The sequence below is a fragment of the Rousettus aegyptiacus genome, unplaced genomic scaffold, assembly GCF_014176215.1.
Source record: "Rousettus aegyptiacus isolate mRouAeg1 unplaced genomic scaffold, mRouAeg1.p scaffold_m13_p_2, whole genome shotgun sequence".
Classification (NCBI taxonomy): Eukaryota; Metazoa; Chordata; class Mammalia; order Chiroptera; family Pteropodidae; genus Rousettus; species Rousettus aegyptiacus.
The window spans coordinates 151,476,664-151,498,306 of record NW_023416295.1 but is presented as its reverse complement, the minus strand read 5'-3'; the positions used below and the strand labels follow the sequence as shown (position 1 = coordinate 151,498,306).

The following is a 21,643-nucleotide window of genomic DNA, read 5'->3' as shown; positions in this document are numbered from 1 at the left end:
TAAACTATAATGAGCTGTTATGAATTCTAATGGAAGTAAGATTTCCTTTTCTTTTTTTGTTACAGAAGTAGAAAGTAATGAAAAGGACTGCAAACCTGAGGAAGAAGAGCAAGTGATACATGAAGATGAAAAACCTTCTGAGAAAAGTAATTATGTACAAAAAATTATACTAGCTTAAAAAATAATAATTCACTGTTTCTGTTTTTAAGGCTGTGCAATATACTTTGCTGTCCACAAGATGATTGTAAAACTTTGCAATTTAAGCCACTGTAAAATCATTTGGTTGATGGCTAACCCAAGGACTTTGAAAGTATTATTTGATAAACTTCAGTGCTTATTTTGTTTAATTATATTTATACTTTTCATTGTTTCATAAGAACGATTTAAGCTTAACATTTAGTAAGGTACTAATTTGACCATCTTGAGAGAAATTATTTTAGATTTATGTTTAGAACATGGGACTGTAAGAATTTTGTCTGGGGTGATATAAGTGAATGGAAGTATATGTCTCAGTCTGCTTAAGGTTCTTAAGCTTCATGGAAAGGGAAATGAGAGATTGGGATTCATTAGGTTTATAGGAAGATGATTGGATTTGAAATTAGAAAACCTGGGTTCTGTAACTCTCCCTGTCATACTGCTCTCCATGGATGAGTATGTATGTTGTGATTACAAGAGTAATCATGGAGTAGAATTAGATTTAAAAAATAGGCATATAGATATGGATATAGAGTAAAGTGGAACGGGATAGATATGGTCACATAATAAGGTCATTTGCCTTTAGTAAGTGTGGATATTTTAGTATTTTCACTTTTTATATGTTGAAAAAGAAACCAGATAAATTTGTGTTTATGATCTCATGAATGTTACCAGTAAGTGAAGATCTTTGAATAGCTGTTCTTTACTAAATTTACTTTTATAATGACATTAATTTTATTATTTTTATATATTTGAAATTCATTAGAATATGTTAAGAATAATTATTATTGTTATTTTCCTAAGGCTAACGATTAAGAATTTTTTCTAAATTTACTCAGGAGAAGGGATTAAATAAAACTATACACAGTTGTTATAAATCTGTGACATGAGAGCGAATACTGTATTTTATCAGGATTAATGTGTAATATAAAATTCAGCAAAGGGAATGAATATGAGATGATTTCTCATGATCATATTTTTGTTGATTCTCCATCTTAATATGATTTCAGGGGTAGAATGTTTTAAGTTTTCATTGTACATTGCTTAACCGTTAGGAAGTTCTTATTTATATCATATTGAAAATTGTTTCAAGTTTAAAGCCGAAAGCTACCTGTCTCCTTTTCTGATCTCAAAACATATAAAATAATCGATTGAAAATGCTGTTGTGATAGCTACAAATAATATTTGGCTGAAGATGGAGAATAGACATTAAGGTTTATAATAAAAACACTAGACTGATCATTATACTTGTTGTTCTCAGTTGAATTTTCTAGAAGAAAACGTTCTAAATCAGAGGACATGGACAATATACAGTCCAAACGCCGTCGATATATGGAAGAAGAATATGAGGCAGAATTTCAAGTAAAGATTACAGCCAAAGGAGATATTAACCAGAAGCTACAAAAGGTGCTATAGTATAAGTTAAAAAGTCATATTAAGTAAATAGCGCCATTTTTTTCTTTTAGGTCTTGAAATTATTCTATATGTTACTGACATATTCAGGTTTTTCACAGAAAAAATTTGAAGAAGTGGTTGAGTTAATTATCCTTAATAATTTAATTTTAAAATTCCTTCTGACCCTTTTTAAAAGCCACATTTTTTTTAGGGTCCAGTAGTAATTATCAAAATGGAAGAGAGAGATGATGATTTCTTTTTATTTGCTTTAGTAACAAAACCAAATATTATTTTTCACAATTTTTTATATTGAACTTTAGTGGAAACATTAGTCTTATATGTTAACATTTTAATCATTATAATAAGTTGGTTTCATAGTTGTAAGTCCTTATATTCTAAAATCTAAAATCTTTGTTAAGTACTTTAGGCTTAGTATTAAAGATGGTTGGGACAAGGCTATAGAAGGGCTAGGGGAAGAGAGTATTTAGAGTATGGACTTTGGGACTCTTCTCCCCTTTTTTCCCCCTCGTCTCCCTCTTATCTGCTAAACTAGAGGGTAGAACTGAAAATATGCAGTATTTAATATATTTTTCAAAATGTTTTCACAAAAGTTAATGGCAAATACCTTTTAAAGAGAAGAATATGAAACTCAGGTGAAATTAATTTTTCAAGGTCTCGTAGATTTAATGATGAAGTTATAAATAATCTAGGTTGTAGACCAATATTCTTCTACTAAGATACAGTATAAATATCCATACTAGAAAAATGAAAAGTGAGGCAATGAAAAAAGTGGCTTCCCCCCCCCCCCCCCCGTCTCTTTTAATTGATTATGGTGGTAGGTAATATTTATTTAATTTATAAAGCTGTTAGAAATATAAAAAACTTTGCAAAAGAATTTTGAAAACTTTTGTGTGTACCAAGAGTTTGCTCCTCTAGAACAGTGTTATTCATATATGGTCTGTGGATAGGCTTTCTGTGTTCTTTTGTTAGGGGTCCATAATGAAAAAAATATGGAAATTGTGAGTAGACATTGAGAAATGTTTTATAGAAATTTTATAGTACAGTGACTTCTTAGTGTCTCACAAAAATATCATTTGCAACAGATTAAAAATTTTAAAAACTGGTCTTTTCCTTTAACTGGTTTCCTTTAAATCATGATAGAAGGTGTGGGAAGAAAATATTAAAACTTTAGTTTCAAATTATTTTTAAATTTCGCCCTCTGGAAATTTTCTCCTTTTTGTGTTTGTTATTCTTTTGAGGTAGATATATATCTAGAAGTGGAAGCTTCAGTAGATAACATTGTTTTATTGATGCCAGCATGTTTTTTTATTTAAACTAGTTAATACATTAGTACTATCTTAGTAGTTTTTAAGAGTACGTACTGTTTGCCGCTTGCTGAAATGCCTTCTTTGCTATAACAAAAAATATATATTTCTTTAGGTTGTACAGTGGTTGCTGGAAGAAAAATTATGTGCACTACAGTGTGCTGTATTTGACAAGACTTTGGCAGAACTGAAAACACGAGTGGAAAAGATTGAATGTAACAAGAGACACAAAACAGTTCTTACTGAACTACAGGTTTGTACACTGACTTGAATTGCATACCTGTGTTATCATTTTTATAACTTATTTTTTGTAATACATTTTTGAAGCTGACAACAAAGTATATTTAACTTCAACATTTTAGAAGTAAGAGGAGCCTCTCTTGGTTTGCTCTAAAAGAGGTACTGTAAACTGGATGGCTTAAACAGCGGAAATGTATTATCTTACAGTTCTGGAGACTAAAAGTCCTAGAACAAGATGTTGCAGCATTGGTTCTTTTTGAGGACTATGAGGAAGAATCTGTTTGATGTGTGTGCTCTAGTTTCTGGTGGTAGGTTTATTGACAGTCATTGGTGTTACTTGCCTTATGAAAGCATTACCCGGATCTCTGGCTTCTTTTTTACATGGTGCCATATCTTTGTGTGTGTCTTTCCCCAAATATCCCCTTTTTAAAAAAGTTAACCAGTTTGGATTGGAGCCCACCCTTTTTCTAGTATGAACTCATCTTAAAGAATTACTTCTGCAATGAGTCTGTTTCTAAATAAGGTCACGTTCTGAGATACTCAGGGTTCAGACATCAGTATATGAGCTTTTGAGATACACAGTTCAACCCATTAAAGAGCCTTAGAAATCACCTAACTTAGTGCTTCTGGAATATTTTTTCAGTCATCGAAGAAAGGCTAGCATCATATAGCATGTCATAAGTACTAAATACTTATTGTAAGTTATTCTTTTTACATTAATTCACTTCCTGCCATGTTTTAAAGACATTAATTTATTAATCTATATTAATAATTACTACCTTTTGTATTTTATTAAATAGTTATTTATTACTATATAGTGCAAGAACTTCTCATCAACTGAAAAGAACACATGATAACATGCTATAGTGATCCATTTCACCCCCAAACTAAGAAGCTGAAACTTTTTATCGGTACATTCATCATATGTAAAAGTCACTGTTTCCCAATTATAAAACAGATTGCAACCAAATGAGACTAGAATTTGTGGATTATATTTCTCAGCCTAAAAGTTTTCTTGATTTCATATTGTTAATTTTGTTTGAAGTGAAACCTTTTTATTAATAATAAGGCATTTTATAGTAATTCTGTAATGTACTGTTTAGAACAACACTTGTCCTGTTTCTGTCCTTTAGCAGGTCTTTCTGTAGCGATAGTATTGTCTAATTGTTAAACTTAAGTTACTACTACTGTTTAGAAATTTGAGTTAGAACTTGAAAATGTTTGAAAATTTTAAAAAGTAATTTAATTTCATTCGTTGTTTCTCATTAGTCCCATGACTACCATTATGATTTTGTTTAAAACCTGAAATTTTGGCTTCTGTTTTTTCACTTAAGATGCAAGTCCAGATCCCTTAACATGTAATAAACCTCAACACATGTATGTTTCTTTGTTGCCTAGAATATGAATCTTTCTAACACCAAACCAATCTTTTTTTCCACAAATTAACCCTCCTTCCCTATGTTCTTCTTACAATTCTTGGAAAATTCGTCAGGAATGTCATTCCATTGTTCCTCTTACTAACAGTTTTTGAGTTCTTAGAAACTGATTCCTCTCAGTCCTTTCATCTATACAATGAATTGCCAAATTACAACTTTTTTATTTCTTATAAAAGTCTATCTTTTGCTTCCTCTTTTCACAAAGCTATCACTACCCAAATCCTTATAGTAGTAGCCTTTTACATGACAACTCTGGTACTACTTTTAAGTACTTATTGGTCCTTCCCAACCATTGTACTCATTTTTTTTAAATACTGCTTATTTCAATCTCCTTAGTGTAATCCAGGGTCCTCAATTGTGAACCAGTTTAAGTCAGTGTTCATTTTCTGACTTTCCTAGTTTTTTATACACTTTCCTTATACCTACCGGTTGCTTCACTGTCCTACAAAGTATCAGTGTTTGTGTCTTTCTATATCAGGCTTTTGACTTTATGTCGTTTCTCCTTATTCACTCTCTCATAATGATTTGCCCTTACTGTGGCAGTTATTTAATTTTACTAATAATCCCAATTTAGTTCCCATCTCTTTCTGTGTTCAGATACTTAATTTTTATGAAAGTAAAATTTAGTTAACAAAATAACTTTTTAAACCATAGAATTCAGCGTCATTTAGTATATTCACATTGTCTTGTGACTATCATTTCTGTCTAGTTCCAAAACATTCATCCACCCCCCAAAAAAGCTTGTGCTAATTGCATAGTCATTCCCCATTTCCCCCTCCCCGTAGCCCTTGGCAAATATTAATCTGCTTTTCGTCTCTCTTAATTTACCTATTCTGCATATTTTATATGAACAGAATCATACAATATGTGAACTTTTGTGTCTGGCCTCATTCTTTTAGCCTAATGTTTTTGAGGTTCACATATATTGTAGCATATATCAGATGGCTAAGTAATACTTATATTTGTATACTATTAAAGATATTCAGATACTATCGAAAGTAAGTTAGGTATTAATTAAACATGTTAAGTGTAATACCTAAAGTAATCACTAAGGAAGACTAAAATACATACTGTATAGATATGTGTAATATAGTAAATAATATGATGGAGATACACATACTATTTTGTTTATGAATTCCTCCATTGATGAGCATTTGGTTTGTTCTTCCCTTTTAGATATTGTGACTAGTGCTGTTGTGAACATTCATACATTACATCTATTTGTTGAAAGACATGTTTTTACATCTTTTGCGCATATACTTATGGGTTGAGTTGTTGGTAATATGGCAGGCTTTAACTTATTGAAGAACTGCTCAGCTGTTTTCCAGAGCAGCTAACTCATTTACACTCACATGGGCAAGTATGAGGGTTCCATTTCTTCACATGTTTGCCAACTCTTGTTATTTTCATTTTGTTTTGTTTTGTTTTGAAATAATATTTAAGTGGGATTATCAAGTGATATTCGTTATAACCATTGCACTTGTTTTCTAATGTTGTGTTTCTTCCTTTGTGGAGGCATTTATTTATCCATGTGCAGCAAGTTTTATTTGCTATTGCACAAATGTTCCCTTGTTCAGTAAGTAGGAAGTCAAAGACTATTTGGTTGGACTTTGGTCAAGATAGCAGAGTAGGTAAACATTGTGATCATTTCCTGTCATGACCATAGCAGAATCACAACTAAATTATAGAACAACCACCCTTGAGAACCATCTGAAGACTAGAACTCTTATAACTAAAGACATAAAGAAGCCAGGTCAAAACTCGTAGGATTCGTCTACGGCCATGCCACCCTGAACAAGCCCGATCCTGTCTGATCTCGGAAGCTAAGCAGGGTCAGGCCTGGTTAGTACTTGGATGGGAGATCACCTAGGAAGACCAGTGCTGTAGACGTAAATAAAATTTTAAAAAAAGGGATTATAAGATGACAATGTCCTTGCAGTCCGTGAGGTCAACTAAGGGTTGCCTTGCCTAAAGAGAAAAACACAACTGGTGGGAGGAGTAGAGACTCAAAATAACTGGTCCCACACCTATGTGTGGCAGTTAAAATTTGGGGGGATATCTCAGCTGCAGAGGTACTCACTCCCTGAGGAGTGAGGGGTCCAAGCCCCACACTGGGCTTCCTATCCCAACCACAAGTACTGGGAGTTCCCACAGCATCTGCTGTGAAAATCAGCAGGGATTCTGTTGAGTTGAGATAGAGGGCTGCTGATATCCCAAACATTCCTCTTAAAGGGCCTATGCATGGACTTACTCACTGATGGATATAATTGCTCTGGGCAGCAACTTGAGTGCCAGTGACATATGGGAAGGACCTGAACTGTCTGGCTTCAGGGCGAGGGATGGAGGGGCAGATTTTTCTACCATTTTGTTCCTTTGCAGAGCTCTTCCCTAACCCAGCCGGCAAGTGCAGATGGGTACCAAATCTGAGTCTCCATCAGAGTCACCTCACCCTGCTGGTTCCTCGAGAACCCCCTCTCCCAACTTGTCCACAAGACAAAACTTCTTTCAAGTACTGTTACTTATAAGCGACTAGCCTCACCCCACTCAATAGACTTCCCTAAAATCTCTGAAAGGTGCATAAACCCCAAACCAGCAGTGGCTGGCCTCTGTGTGCCTTGTACCTCTTGCTAAGTGGCCCCAGCCTGGCACTAGTGGCAGTCAGCATCAGTTTACAGCATAGTCTTTCCCAGGTGCCTTTCAAGCCCAGCACAGGGACCTACCAACTATAGATGACTTCATAGCTTCTGCCAGGTGGCCTGGGCTTCAAAGCACATCAGAGCACCACCCAATTAGCTCCACATATGGCATACCCAATAGGTGGGCTTGGCAGGCACCAGAGCCTCGCTACAGCAAATTCCAGTCTATGGGGTCAGCTCCTATACAATAGCCCATCCACTGTAGTTATGGCAGGTCCTAACAGTCAGTCAGCCTGAGGGGTAAGTTTCACCCATGATGTAGCAATAGTAATCAAGGCTCATCTACAACAGGAGGGCACACACAACCCACACAAGGGATACTCCTTGAGCATCCAGCTCAGGTGACCAGGGAGTCTGTACCACTGGGCCTCACAAAACACCTGCTATATAAAGCCACTCTGCCAAGACTGCGAGACATAGCAGCTCTACCTAATACATAGAAACAAACACAGAGACGCAGCCAAAATTAGGGAATAAAGAAACATATCTCAAATGAAGGAACATGAGAAACCTCCAGAAAAAAAGAACTAAATGAAATGGAGGCACACAATCTACCAGAGTTGAAAACACTGATTATGAGGATGCTGAATGAAATTAGGGGAACAATAGATGAGCTCAGTGAGAACTTCAACAAAGAGATAGATACTAAACATAGAAAAATACATAGAAACCATAAAAAAAGGATCAGTCAGTAATGAATATAATAACTGAAGTGAAGAATACATTAGATATAATCATCAGATTTGATGAAGCAGAGATTTGAATTAGTGATTTGAAAGACAAGGTAGCAGAAAACACCTCATCAGACCAGCAAAAGGAAGAAAAGAATAAAAAAAAACTAGGATAGTTTAAAGGATATCTGGAGCAATTCAAGCATAATGATGTTCGCATCATAGAGGTACCAGAAGAAGAGAGAGAGCAAGGAATTGAAAGCCTATTTGAAGAAATAATGACAAAACTATTCTATTCTGGAGAAGGAAATAGGAATAGAAGTCTAAAAAGCACACCAAAAAAGGTGAGCCCAAAGGAGCCCACACCAAAGTTATATCATAATTGAAATGCCAGAGGTTAAAGACAGAATCTTAAAAGCAAGAGGAAAGCAGTTACCCACCCATAAAGGAGCTCTTATAAGATTGACAATCTTATAAGATTGATTTCTTAGCAGAAAGTTTGTAGGCCAGAAGGATTAGCATGCAATATTCCAAGTGATGAAAAGCAAGGACCTACAGCCAAGATTACTCTACCCATCAAGGCTATCCTTTAGAATCAAAAGAGAGATAAAGAGCTTTCCAGACAAGAAAAAGCTAAAGAGGTTCACCACCATCAAACCAGTATTACAAGAAATGTTAAAGAGATGTCTTTAGAAGAAGAAAAAAAGATCAGAAATAACTGGCAACAACTACATATCTGTCAACAATTACTTCATACGTAAATAGATTAAATGCTGCAGTCAAAAGACCTGGGGTAGCCGAATGGGTAAGAGAACATGACCTATACTTATGCTGCCTACAGGAGACCCACTTCAGATCGAAAGACTTGCCCAGTATGAAAGCAGAGAATTGGAAAAAGATATTTTATGAAAATGGAAATGAAGAAAAAGCTGGGGTAGCAGTACTTATATCAGACAATATAGATTTCAAACTGAAGGCTGTAACAAGAGAGAACAAGGGGCATTAAAAGTAGAACTACCATATGACCCAGCAGTCCCACTTCTTAGTATTTATTCGAAGAAATCCAAAACACTTATTCAAAAAGATGCATCCCTGTGTTTATTGCAACATTTACCATAGCCAAGATATGGAAGCAACTTCAAATGACTGGATAAAGAGGTGGTACATATATATATACAATGGAATATTACTCAGCCATAAAAAGAACAAAATCTTGGCCATATGCAACAACATGGATGGACTTAGAGGGTATTATGCTAAGTGAAATAAATCAGAGAAAGACAAATACCATGTGATTTCACTTATATGTGGAATCTAAAAACAATATGAATGAACAGACAACAGAAACAAGCTCATAGATACAGAGAACAAACTGATGGTTGCTAGGTGGGTGGGGTATTGGGGGGATAGGTGAAAAGGGAGAAGAGATTAAGAAGTACAGGTTGGTAGTAACAAAATAGTCATGGGGATATAAACTATAACTTAGGGAATATTATCATTAATATTGTAATAACTATGGTGTCAGGAGGTTACTCTTATTGGGGGAAAACATCATAAGTTAGATAAATGTCTAACTGCAATGCTGTACACCTGAAGCTAGTAGAATACTGAATGTAAACTGTAATTGAAAGAGAAAAAATTTTAAAACTATTTGATTGTCCAAAACTACTTTAGCTGTTATGTTGGGCTGATATATAGCTTTAGCTGTAGACTTGGCTAACTCTCCTAATGTTAGGGAGAGATTTCTGACCACACATTCATTGCCACTTACTCCTACCCAAGGGAGGAAAGCTTTCTCTACATAAGCAAACCGGGAGTCACAGTACCTCCTGCAAGTTCCCATTTAAGGTGTCGATGGAGATTTAGTGGGATGGACCAATGGGAGGCTTCTAATTTGCTCTGGATGTTAATAGAGACAGTGAAATGTCCAGTAAGTGTTAACCTTCAATTCACTAGCTGTCTAAACATTCATATGCCCAGGAGAAATGCCATCCACCTCAGACAAAAATGAAACCAGGTGGAGCTCAGAGGATCCAGCTAAGGCTTAGATTATTGACAGCATCATTAGCTGGAATTTCTTGATTGACCTTTTCAAGCCAGAGGTCAGAGAAAGTTGGGTGACATTCTATGAGGAACTGTCCCAACTTAAAGGAATCTTTTTGAAAGCCCTGTAAAGAGATATTAGCCTGTTTGTGTTTTCCTTGAGTGAAGAGGGACAGTCGTATTCAGATAACGATAGGTATATGGGAAGTCGAAGACTGCATGATTGGTAAATGTGAAGGTGTTCAGTTGACCTTTACGGTTATGGCTTGAGCAAGGTTGAAACAAGATATGGGAACACCTGGCCACAGTAATCTAACCTGATAGATAATATCCATGGATGGACTTATGGGTATAATTGACAGTGGCTTTTGTTATTGTAGAAAGATCGGTTACAGGGATTGGTTACAGATAGGTGAAAGATCCAACAATAAGAACTGTTTGCCCTTTTGCAGTAGATTGGGAAATGCTAATAAGAGTGTCGTCTTTCTACGAAAGAGAGAAAGTAAACAGCAGGAAGAAAGGGTATTATGGGCCTGGTCCTGTCATTTTGGGAAATCTGTTGTCTGCATCAGTTCTAAAAATCTTTCATTTCAGGTAATCATTTGGTGTGCAGGTCCAGTCAGGGTCTGGTGCTTTTTTTAGGTGTGACACATGAATCCAAAAGTCTGTTCCTTGGAATATGGAGGCACGAGAGTTGGTTAGCAGTATTTGATGGAACCTTCCTAACTTGTTGAAGATAGTATTTCTGGAGATGTCTTTTCCAATAGGTGAAATCTCTGGGTTGCAAGGTGTGATATTTAAAGTCTTGGTTTCCCAAAATCGTGCAGTGTAAAGATTGTTCTATTAAAGCATGGTTATTCTTGACAAAAGTAATAAGGCATTGACAGTATTGGAGTATAATTCCTTTTGTCAGCTATGGATCAAAAGAGGCAGGAGTTGTGAGTGCGTGGGGCATACTGAAACTGTTATCAAAGGGTGAGGGTTTCTGGGTTCCCAAAGATGTAGACCTGAGATTTAGAAGGACTAAACTGATAGTGCTGGTACTTGTAGTGTCTCTACAAATTTTGCCAATTGACTCTTAATGATGCATACTCTGGAATACAGTATTCCATTGGTTATGGTTTATAAAATGCCATTTCAAGTAGTTTAAATTCAAATAGTTTTTTTCACTTTTTACTTTCAGTCTTTCTTCCTCCTCCCACTATAAGAAGTGAACCTGTGGCTGTCTAATCCAAGAGACAGTTTGGATTAAAGGATACCAACCATGTGTCTGTTTATTCACTAGCTTTTTAAAATACTAATATTTTGTTTTTAGGCCAAACTTGATGCATGATTAATTCTTTTTTTTCAGACAGAATTATTTTCTAAGTGGTTTCTGGTTTGCCTGGTTTGCTAAACGAGACCTAATATATCTGAATCTCAATGGTTATGAGATTTATTATAACAGCTACCATTATACCATTATTAAGAAATTATAGATATGCTTAAGTAGAACCAAGAGCAAATGAAATAGAAGTAGTAATTATGAGCATAATAGTGGAATATGACTTTCCTGAACTACCAAAAAAAAAACTTTATAGTTTAAAAAATTATCTCACAGAATATTTGCCAAAATAGAGACCCAGTCTGAGACACATTAAAACAATAACAGAAAAGCTATTCTTTAATATCATTTTATAATTAAATTACAGAAGACAGTAAGTCTGTCCAAATTTTGGTTTTCTTTCTCTGCTAGTAGTTTAATTTTTTAAGCAATCAAATCTTTTTTTTTTTTAAAGTATTTGAATACTATAGATGTACATGACATGAAAGTAAAGTCCTTCTTTTTACTTTCTCCTTCATTGCCTGCCAGTCCTAGTCTCTAGAGGTAACAACTTTTACTTTGGTATTTATTCTTCTAGACCTTTCCGCATATATAACATATACAAAGGGATTTTTAAACTTCTTTGTAAGTAAAAATAGTATAATAATACTATACCTACTATGCAATTTATAGAATACCCAGCAGATAGTCTGACTAAAGAAAAAAAATCAAAGACAAAAATACCTTCCCATCTATCTTTCTGGAAAAAATTACTTAAAATATTTTAGTCACAGAAAAGTAAATCTGTATTAAGAATATAAAATTGTGCTATATGTCCTTGGGTGTTAATGTTATTAATAATAACATTAATAAATAATGTTATTATTTATTAATATCTTCATGTTAATATCTTCATGTTGGGAATCATAGGTGATTGATTACCTAGGCTCTATTGATTGACTTAAATATGTTAGATTTGGGGTCTCCTTTAGAAATGACTACTTTCTGAGAGAAACTTTAAAAATAATTTATGTTATTTTCTTTTATGATATGTTTATATTGAATAAAAGAAATTCTGTGGAAGAGCTGTTAGGCCTCATGGACATACTCAGTTTAGCTTACAATTTTTGAAAATAACATTTAACTAAATGGTATCAGCAATAACAACAAAAATAATTGAATATCACATCTATGCCATAGTAAAATATTTAAAGGAAATATAAACAAAATACTCATGTGGTTATATATATTTTTCTATTGTTTTTTTCTATCTTTTCTTAAATTCTATGAATATGTATTTGGACAAAATATGTGATTAGGCAGTTTACATAAGAACAAATGATTAATAAAATATGTTACTAACAATTGTTAACACTAACAAGATAACATTTTTGTCAGATTACTAAAACGAACAAAATATGAAATTAAATGTTTCAAAGAGTAATATGAGTACTCATACACTGCTATTGTAAGAGTGAATTTTAGCAGTCTTTCTGAAAAACATTTAGACAAGAGACTTAAAAATATACTGTCTCAGGAATTCCACCTCTGTGAATGTTGCCTAAGGAAATTATCTGAACACAATTATTGCAATGTTATTTGACTACAGCAGTATTTTGGGAAACATTGACATGTCCATTAGGAAAGTGTTATTTTTATGATTCAGTACCTATAATGATACATATACGTATAGATATAAATGTATAAAATCAATGATATATAATGATTCAATATATTATACATGTTACCCATAAATAGTATTGGCAAGGGATCTTTCTTATATGACTTACAAATATGCTTACTATATAATTCTCTATGAGAAAGTTGTGTTTGGCTACAACTATGTTAAATAAAAAACACAAGCATAAATACTCAGAAATGTACTGGTTCGTGAGCAAACATCCACAGTTCTAGGAAGAAAAAAGCTAACTTTCAAAAAACAAATGTTTACCTGTGGATATCAAGTTCAAGAACCATTTTAGTTTTCATTGTGATTTTCTGTATTTTCCAAATATATATTTTACAGTCAGCTTGCTTCAATTAATTAATTAATTAATTAATTAATTTACCATTAGCTATCATTTAAGGATCCTCTTACTGTGGGTTTCTTGTTGTGTATGCATCAGTTCCTTTTTAATGCCACTTCTGTTTCCTTTTTGCTTTTTTTAGGCCAAGATAGCCAGGTTAACCAAACGCTTTGGAGCAGCCAAAGAAGATCTTAAGAAAAGACAAGAAGTAAGAATTTCTATTCTTGCATAATTAACATTTAGCTCTAAGTGATAATCTTAAGGAATGTCGAGTTAGGAGGGAACTTCTTTATTACAGGTTTGGATTTTGCTTTCATACTATGCACTTCTAGTATGTTGTTTCTGATGCTACGGCTCTAGAACCAATTATTAACCCTTTTCTAATCTTCAGTTACTATTTCATATTTCAGTACTTATATTAATCAATTTATACTTATATTAATCAATTTTATGTTATGACATTCTTGAAGCTGCATTTTCTATCCATCTTTAAATTTTGTTTGGGCGATTTGTCTTACCATGTTTCTTTCTTTTTACATTCTTGTCAGTGTCCTAGTCTAGACTCTTAACATTTCCTCCAAAGTATTTTAGTATTCTGCAGCCTCTAGTAGCCCTGTTCTCTTCCTTTCTTACTCTATGTAGTTAAGTCCAAACATCATAGCATAGCATAAACTTTAGTCTATAGTCTAGCTTTGCTTTTTATTGTTTCCTTACTCTATAGTACATAATTTTAATTTGTATGTTGCAGTATAGTTTTCAGTTGAATTTCATTCTCTTCCTCTTGACGTTTTCCCATTTAACAGGTTACATTTCTTTGTGTCTTGATAGCTCCGTTGTTTGGGACATATTAATTGCCAGTAATAATCATTTCAGTAGTAATCATTATTCTTATAGGATTTTTAGATTCATTTTCATATTTTCTTTACTTGAGAAACATTTATTGTGATAGATGCACAGGAGGTTACAACAACACGTAGTTGTACAGACTTCTGTGAACCCTTCACCCAGCTTCCTCCAGTGGCAAAATGTTATATAATTGCAGTACAATATCAAAACCAAGGTACTGGTACAATTAGTTTGTTATCTAGTAGTTTATAGACCTTATCAGTTTTCATCAGTTCTTATATGAATTCATATGAATTCATTTTGTGTGTGTGTGTGTGTGTGTGTGTGTGTGTGTGTGTGTGTGTGTAGTTCTACGTAACTAGATATCATGTATAGATTTATATTACCCCACCACAAGATATAGAACTATTCTGTCACCATAAAGGGACTCATGCTGCCGTTTTATAGTTTCAACCTTGTCTTGTCCCTCCACTCCTACCTACTCTCTGTCCCCTGACAATTACTAATCTGTTCTCCATTGCTATATTGTTTTTAGTTAACTTTTAAAACTCTGGTTTCTCCTCTTGAGCAACTGACAGGTGGTTTTTATCTTTGTTCTACACCGACTAATCTCATCAACCCTCATTTGGCCATACCCAAAGATTTTCTTTTTATCATAGTTTTCTTTAACTATGTGATTCTCTGATTCTAAACTTCTCTTTCGCAACTGTATTTCTTTGTCATAATATAAAAATGAGCTATTTTATTTCTTATATTAGAAAATTAGTGTAAACCCTTTTTTAAAAAAACAATTTGTATTTGCTATGCTTTAAGCAAACATAAGGCTTTGGAATTTTTCCATAATTTTGTACAGTATGAATTTCCATTTTTACTTTCAGCCTTGTGTTTGAATTAACCAACATGCTGCCTACTGTGTACTTTTCCAATGTTTGTGCATATCAAATTTGTTCCCAAATCTGTTTTTCAATTTTTATTTGTTTAGTGAAAAGAGATAGGCAGAGACTTCAAGGAATAAAGATGATAATATTACAAATTTTGAAAGACTTGTTTTGGAGAGCTATATATAGTATACAAACAAGGAACAAATACTATATGTTTCCTAAAGATTGGAAAAGATTAATTTGAACAATTAGGGACTGTAGTGTTTAAAAGCAAGATATTAAGGTGGTCTTCAATCTTTCACATTTTGTTGCTTCCTTAGGTAGCTGGTGGATAATGCCAATTTTAAATTTTAAAACTTGGACATCTTTCTACACATTCTTGTTAATATTTTCTTCTAGATATTTCGGTAATTTAGTTCCTTCATATCCCTGTTTCTCTTTAATTATGGTATCTACTATAATCTTACATCTGTGTCTTACGTTTTTAAAAAAAAGAAGAGACATAGAAAGAATGTTTGGAACTTTAGTTCTCCCCCTTATCAAAGTAAATAAGCAAACAGTAATACTTTAAATGCTTTTCTTCTAATTTAGATTTGCTCCTTAGTCCTCTGATATTAACCAGTTAAAAATAAACCCCACCATTCAGGTTTGTCTTAAAACATTTTTTATGTTAATTTTTAAAAGAGTAGAAAACTGTCAGGCAGTTTACTGTTAAGACCACATTCATAATCTAATCTGTTTTACTGCTTTATGACTGATGTCTCTAACTTTCATCCTTTCTAGACTTATAAAAGAAATGTCAATTAAATATTTTAAATATTCTTTTCATTTTAATTGTAAAAACACATTACAGAATTTACCGTTTGTAATTCTACAGTTCAGTAGTATTGACTATATTAACATTGTTATGTAACAGATCTCTAGAACTTTTTTATTTTGCATTTTGTAAAACTCTACCCATGGAACAATAACTCCTATTTCTCCTTCCCCTTAACCTCTGGCAACCATCATTCTACTTGCTATTTATATGATTTTGACTACTCTAGACTTCTTATAAGTGAAATCATACAGTATTTTTTTGTTTTGTTTTGTAATTGGCTTATTTCAGCATAATATCCTCTAGGTTCATCTATGTTGTAGCATGTGACAGGATTTTCTTCTTTTTTAAGGCTGAATAATATTCCATTGTATGTATATGCCACATTTTCTTTATTCATTCATTTATTGATGGATATTTGGGCTGGTTTCATCTCCTGGCTCTTGTGAATAATGCTGCGGTGAACATCAATATGCAGATATCTCTTCGAGATCCTGATTTCAAGTCTTTTGGATATATACCAAGAAGTGAAATTGCTGGATCATATGGTAATTCTATTTTTAGATTTTTGAGGAGCCTCTATACCATTTTTTGTAGTGGCCACACCATTTTATATGCCTACCAGGTGGGCACAGGGGTTCTAATTTCTCCTCATCCTTGCCAAAACTGTTTTCTGTTTTGTGATAGTGGCTATCCTAATATGTCTGAGGTTGTATCTCATTGTGGTTTCAAGTTACATTTCTTTAATGATCAGTGATATTGAGTATCTTTTCATATGCTATATGCTTATTGGCTATTTTGCATATCTTTTGGAGAAGTGTTTATTCAGGTCCTTTGCCCAGCTTTTAATCAGGTTACTTGTTTTTTAGTTGTTAAGTTATTAGATATGATTTGCAGTTATTTTCTCCCATTCCATAGGTTTCCTTTTCATTCTGTTGAATATTACGTTTGATGTGAAGTTTTTAACTTTGATGTAATCTCCTTGGTCTATTTTTACTTTTGTTGCATGTACTTTTGATGTCATATCCAAGAAATCATTGCTAAATCCAGTGTCATGAATCTTTTTCCTTATGTTTTCTTCTAGTAATTTTATAGTTTTAGGCCTTATATTTGTCTTTAATCCATTTTGAATTCATTTTTGTATATGGAGTAATGGTCTGACTTGTTTTTTGCACTTGGATATCCAATTTTCACACCATTAGTTAAAAGACTGCCCTTTCCCTACTGTGCAGCCTTGACACTCTTGTCAAAAGATCATTTGACCAAATATGTCAGAGTTTATTTCTTAGCTTTTTATTGTTACATTCATCTATATGTCTGTCTTTATGCTAATGCCACACTGTTTTGATTACTATACCTTTGTAACATGTCTTGAAATGAGGAAATACAAAACTTCCAATCTTGTTCTTTTGCAAGATTGTTTTGGCAGTTCAGGGTCCCTTGAGATTTCATATGAATTTTATAGTCCTTTTTCTATTTCTGCAAAAAAAAAAAAAAAAAAATGACATTCGGATTTTGATAGGGATTACATCGAATTTCATCACTGCATAGTATATATATTTTAACAATATTAAGTCTTTCAGTCCAGGAACATGGAATGTCTTTCCATTTATCTGTGACTTTTATTTCTTTCAACAGTGTTTCATGGTTTTCACTATAAAAATCTTTGGTCTTGGTTAAATTTACTCCTAAATATTTTGTTCTCTTTGATCATATGGTGATGTGATTGTTTTTTAAATTTGTTTCTAAGATTGTTCATTGTTAGTTTGTAGAAATACAACTGATTTTTGTGTCGATTTTCTATCCTGCAACATTGCTGAATTCATTTGTTAGTTTCAATATTTTTTTTTGTGTTGAATCTTTAGAATTTACTCTTCCTTTCCAATTTGGCTGCCTTTTATATGACGTATATTTTGTTTTTATGTTGAGGTAGTTTCCTAATTTGTTGAGTGTTTTTATCATTAAAGGATGTTGCATTTTGTCAAATGCTTTTTCGCAACAATTGAGATTATATGGCTTTTTTCCTTTGTTCTGTTAATGCGCTATATTACATTGATTTTCATATGTCAAGCTATCGTGGCATTCCATGGATAAACCTCACTTGGTCATGTTGTAAAATTCTCTTAATGTGTTGGTGAACTGGGATTGCTAGTATATTGTTGAGGATTTTTGCATCTATGTTTATCAGGTATATTGGCCTGTAGTTTTCTTTCATTGAGGTGTCATATACCTTTGTATCAGTATAATGCTGTCAAAATAAGTTTGGAAGTGTTCTCTTCAATTTCTTGGAAGAGTTGAGAAATATTGTTATAATTCTTTCAATGTCTGGTAGAGTTCTTCAGTGAAACCATCTGGTTCTTGGTTCTTTTTGTTGTTAGGATGTTTTTCATTACTGATTCAATCTCCCTAATTCTTTATGTCCTTTCAAATTTTTTATTTCTTCATGATTCAGTCTTGGTAGGCCGTATATTTCTGGGAATTTACTCATTTTTTTCTAGGTATCCAGTTTCTTCACAGTAGTGTCTCATGATCCTTCAGTGGCATCAGTTATAATGCCCCCTCTTTCATTTATAATTTTATTTATTTATGTCTTCTTCTTCTTTTTTTTTTTTTTAGTTATCTAGGTAACTTTTGCCAATTTTGTTCTTATTTTAAAAGTCCAGCTCTTTAGTTTTTTTTATTTTTATTTTTTCTATTTTGCGATATTATATCCTTCTTACTTTGAGTTTAGTATGGTTTTTTCTTTTTCTAATTCTTTGAAGGGTATAGTTAGGTTGGAGATTTGAAGATCTTTATGTGTAAGCATTTAATGCAATAAACTTTCCTCTTAGTACCACTTTTGCTGCATTATTTTTCCCAAATATTTGGTAGGTTGTGTTTTTGTTTATACTTGCCTCACGATATTTTCTAGTATCACTTGTGATTTTTTATTTTACCTGCTGGATTTTTAAGTGTTTTTAGATTTCCATGTATTAGTGACTTCTCCATTTTCCTTTTGCTGTTAATTTCTACTTTTATTCAGAAAAGATATTTGGTATTATTTTTATCTTTTTAAATTTGTTAAGACTCATTTTGTAACCTATTATGTGATCTGTCATGGAGAATGTTCTGTGTGTACTTGAAAAAATTGTATCCTTACGCAGTTGGGTGACAATTTCTGCATATGTCTGTTTGGTCTATATGATCTATAGTGTTCACCTGCTGTTTCCTTAATGATTGTCTGTCTGAATTATCTATCTACTATATAGAGTGTATTGAAGAGACTCCTACTATTATTGTGTTGCTATCAATTTCTCTTTCAGTTCTGTCAGTTTTTACCTTATAGATTTGGGGGCTTTGGTGGTATGTGCGTACATATTTATAAATGTTATATCTGTTTAATAATCCTTTTTATCACTACATATGTCCTCCTTTGTCTATCGATTATTTTCTGTTTGCCTTTGAGCTTCATTTATTGCTTCCTATGTTTTGTTGACTTTTTTCATAGTGACAATCTTTCATTCCTTTCTCGTTTCCTTTTGCGTATCTTTTATAAGTATTTTCTCTGCGATAACCGTGGGTATTGCATTAACTATCGTAAAGTTACAACTGTTTTAAACTGGTAACAGCTTAGCTTTAGTCACATATAAGAACTCAACTTTGCATCTTTACCTCACTGCTTTGTTATTGATGTCATGCATTATATATATTTTTTATATTATGTATCTTTTAATCTAGATTTACAGTTATTTCTTACATGTAAATTTTATACCGGAATTAAATGTGACTTATGTACCAACTTTATAGTAATGCAAGATTCAGTATTTGTTTGTATATTTACTTTTACCAGAGAATTTTATATTGTATTATGTTTTCTAGTTGCTGCTTTGTGTCATTTCATTTCCACTTAAAGAACTCCTTTTAACATTTATTATATGGCAGGTCTAATGGTGATAAACTCCCCCAGCTTTCTGTATCTGGGAAAGTCCTAATTTCACCTTCATTTTTTGAATGAAAATTTTGCTGGATATATTCTTACTTGGCAGATTTTTTTTCTCTATCAGCACTTTGAATGTATCATACTACTTCTTTGTGGCCTGCTAGATTTCTTTTTTATCTAATTCTTTGAAGTGTAAAGTTAGGATGGTGATTTGAGATCTTTTTTTGAGAAAACCACAGATAATCTTATGAGAGCAACCTTGAATATGATGGGTCACTTTCCTATTGCTGCTTTCAAAATTCTTTATCAGCGACTTTGACAGCTGGAGTATGTTTCTCAGTATAGGTCTCTTTAAGTTAACCTCGTTGGAGTTTTTGAGCTTTTGAATTTGTATGTCAGTTTAATTCCTCAGATTTGGGAATTTTTTAGCCATTATTCAAGTAGATTTTGTGTTCGTTTTATATCTTCTCAGTTTGGGATTCCCATATTAATGCATCAGTTCATTAGATGGTGTTTCAAAAATCCCCTAGAATGTCTTCATTTTTAATTCTTTTTTTCTTTTTGCTCCTATAACTTGATAATTTGAAATGACTTTGCTTCAGGTTCACTGATTCCTTTTTCTGCTTGATACAGTCTATTATTGATCTCCTTTAGTGAATTTTTCATTTCAGTTGTTGTATTCTTCAGCTCCAGTACTCCTATGTATTCTATTTTAAAGTTTCTATCTCTTCATTAGTATTCTCATTTTCTTTGTGCATCATTTTCCTAATTTCATTTAGTTTTCTATTTTCTCTTATTTCATTGAGCATCTTAATACCATTCTTTCGTTCATTCATTTGGAATTTCTCATTAGATAACACACAAATCTCGTTTTTTGGGAATTTATTTCTTTGGGCCACATTTCCCTGTTTCTTTGTATGTCTAGTTAGTTCTCTTTTATTGAAATGTAGGCATTTGGCAAAACAGCCACCTGTCCCTGTCTTTTCGGAATATCTTTGTATAGAAGAAGACCTTCGCTAATGAACCCAGGTGGATACTCTGGGGTCTCTTAAACCTTTCTAGAAGTGCATCTTCTCAGAACTTGTACATCTAATTTGCCATCTGAAGCAGTTCGTCTGTTTCTACTTGGGAGCTCCCCTCCAACCGTTTATGTGTTCCATATTGCAGTCTTGGTTTTGTAAGCCATAGTTTTGGAGGTCCCCCTGCTGTCGATGTTACTATAATTTTTTAATTCCCGTACCAAGCTGAAAGGTACACTTTCGTTCTCATCCATCCTCCAGATATTTAGTGTGTGCCACTTATTTCAAGTTAAGAGAGACAGAAACCATTGCCTTGGACAGTACCCCGAAAAGCCAGAATGTGTTACATGTAGGGTCCTTTTTTCTTTCCTGAAAGAAAAGTTGCAGGCGGGGAATTTTCTCTTGATTGTGCCACACTGTGTTGAGAAGAGGATAGAGTATGGTGGGTAAGTGCAGTAGACCTTTTTACCCACTATAGTGTACCTCTTCATGGCCTTGCTTGGAGTGCTGTAACTCTCAACTAGCTTCTGGAATTCTCACAAAAGAAATTTGGACTGTATATTGTTAAGTCATTGTCTGAGGAAAGAAAGGTATGGGGCTTCCTAGTCTGCCATCTTGCTGATGTCACCACACTGTAGTGTTTAAGGTCCTGTATGTGATAACTCCATACTACGTTCTAATCCAGTAGTATTTATTATGCTTTTATTCTTCCTTTTTCTGTTTTTCTTCCCGAAATGTTGTTTACCTTCATCTTGACCATTTTGAGTGGACTAATTACTCAAAAACTTATTTGAAGATACATTCCTTTCCAAAAAAAATTTTTTTTAAAG

At 33.3% G+C, this 21,643-nt stretch overlaps 1 protein-coding gene and 1 pseudogene across 5 annotated transcripts in view; both read left to right on the top strand.

Moving 5' to 3' along the window:
- LOC107508607 (activating transcription factor 7 interacting protein) overlaps nucleotides 1–21,643 on the top strand; it is a 104,329-nt gene that overhangs the window by 52,349 nt on the left and 30,337 nt on the right. For all 5 annotated transcript variants that reach the window (XM_016140534.2, XM_016140537.2, XM_036237022.1 and 2 more), the window contains 4 exons: nucleotides 66–146; nucleotides 1,457–1,602; nucleotides 3,031–3,168; nucleotides 13,474–13,539. In XM_016140534.2, the coding sequence (XP_015996020.2) occupies nucleotides 66–146; nucleotides 1,457–1,602; nucleotides 3,031–3,168; nucleotides 13,474–13,539 (431 nt within the window). The remainder of the gene's footprint in view (nucleotides 1–65; nucleotides 147–1,456; nucleotides 1,603–3,030; nucleotides 3,169–13,473; nucleotides 13,540–21,643) is intronic.
- LOC118614639 lies at nucleotides 6,364–6,481 on the top strand (annotated as a pseudogene).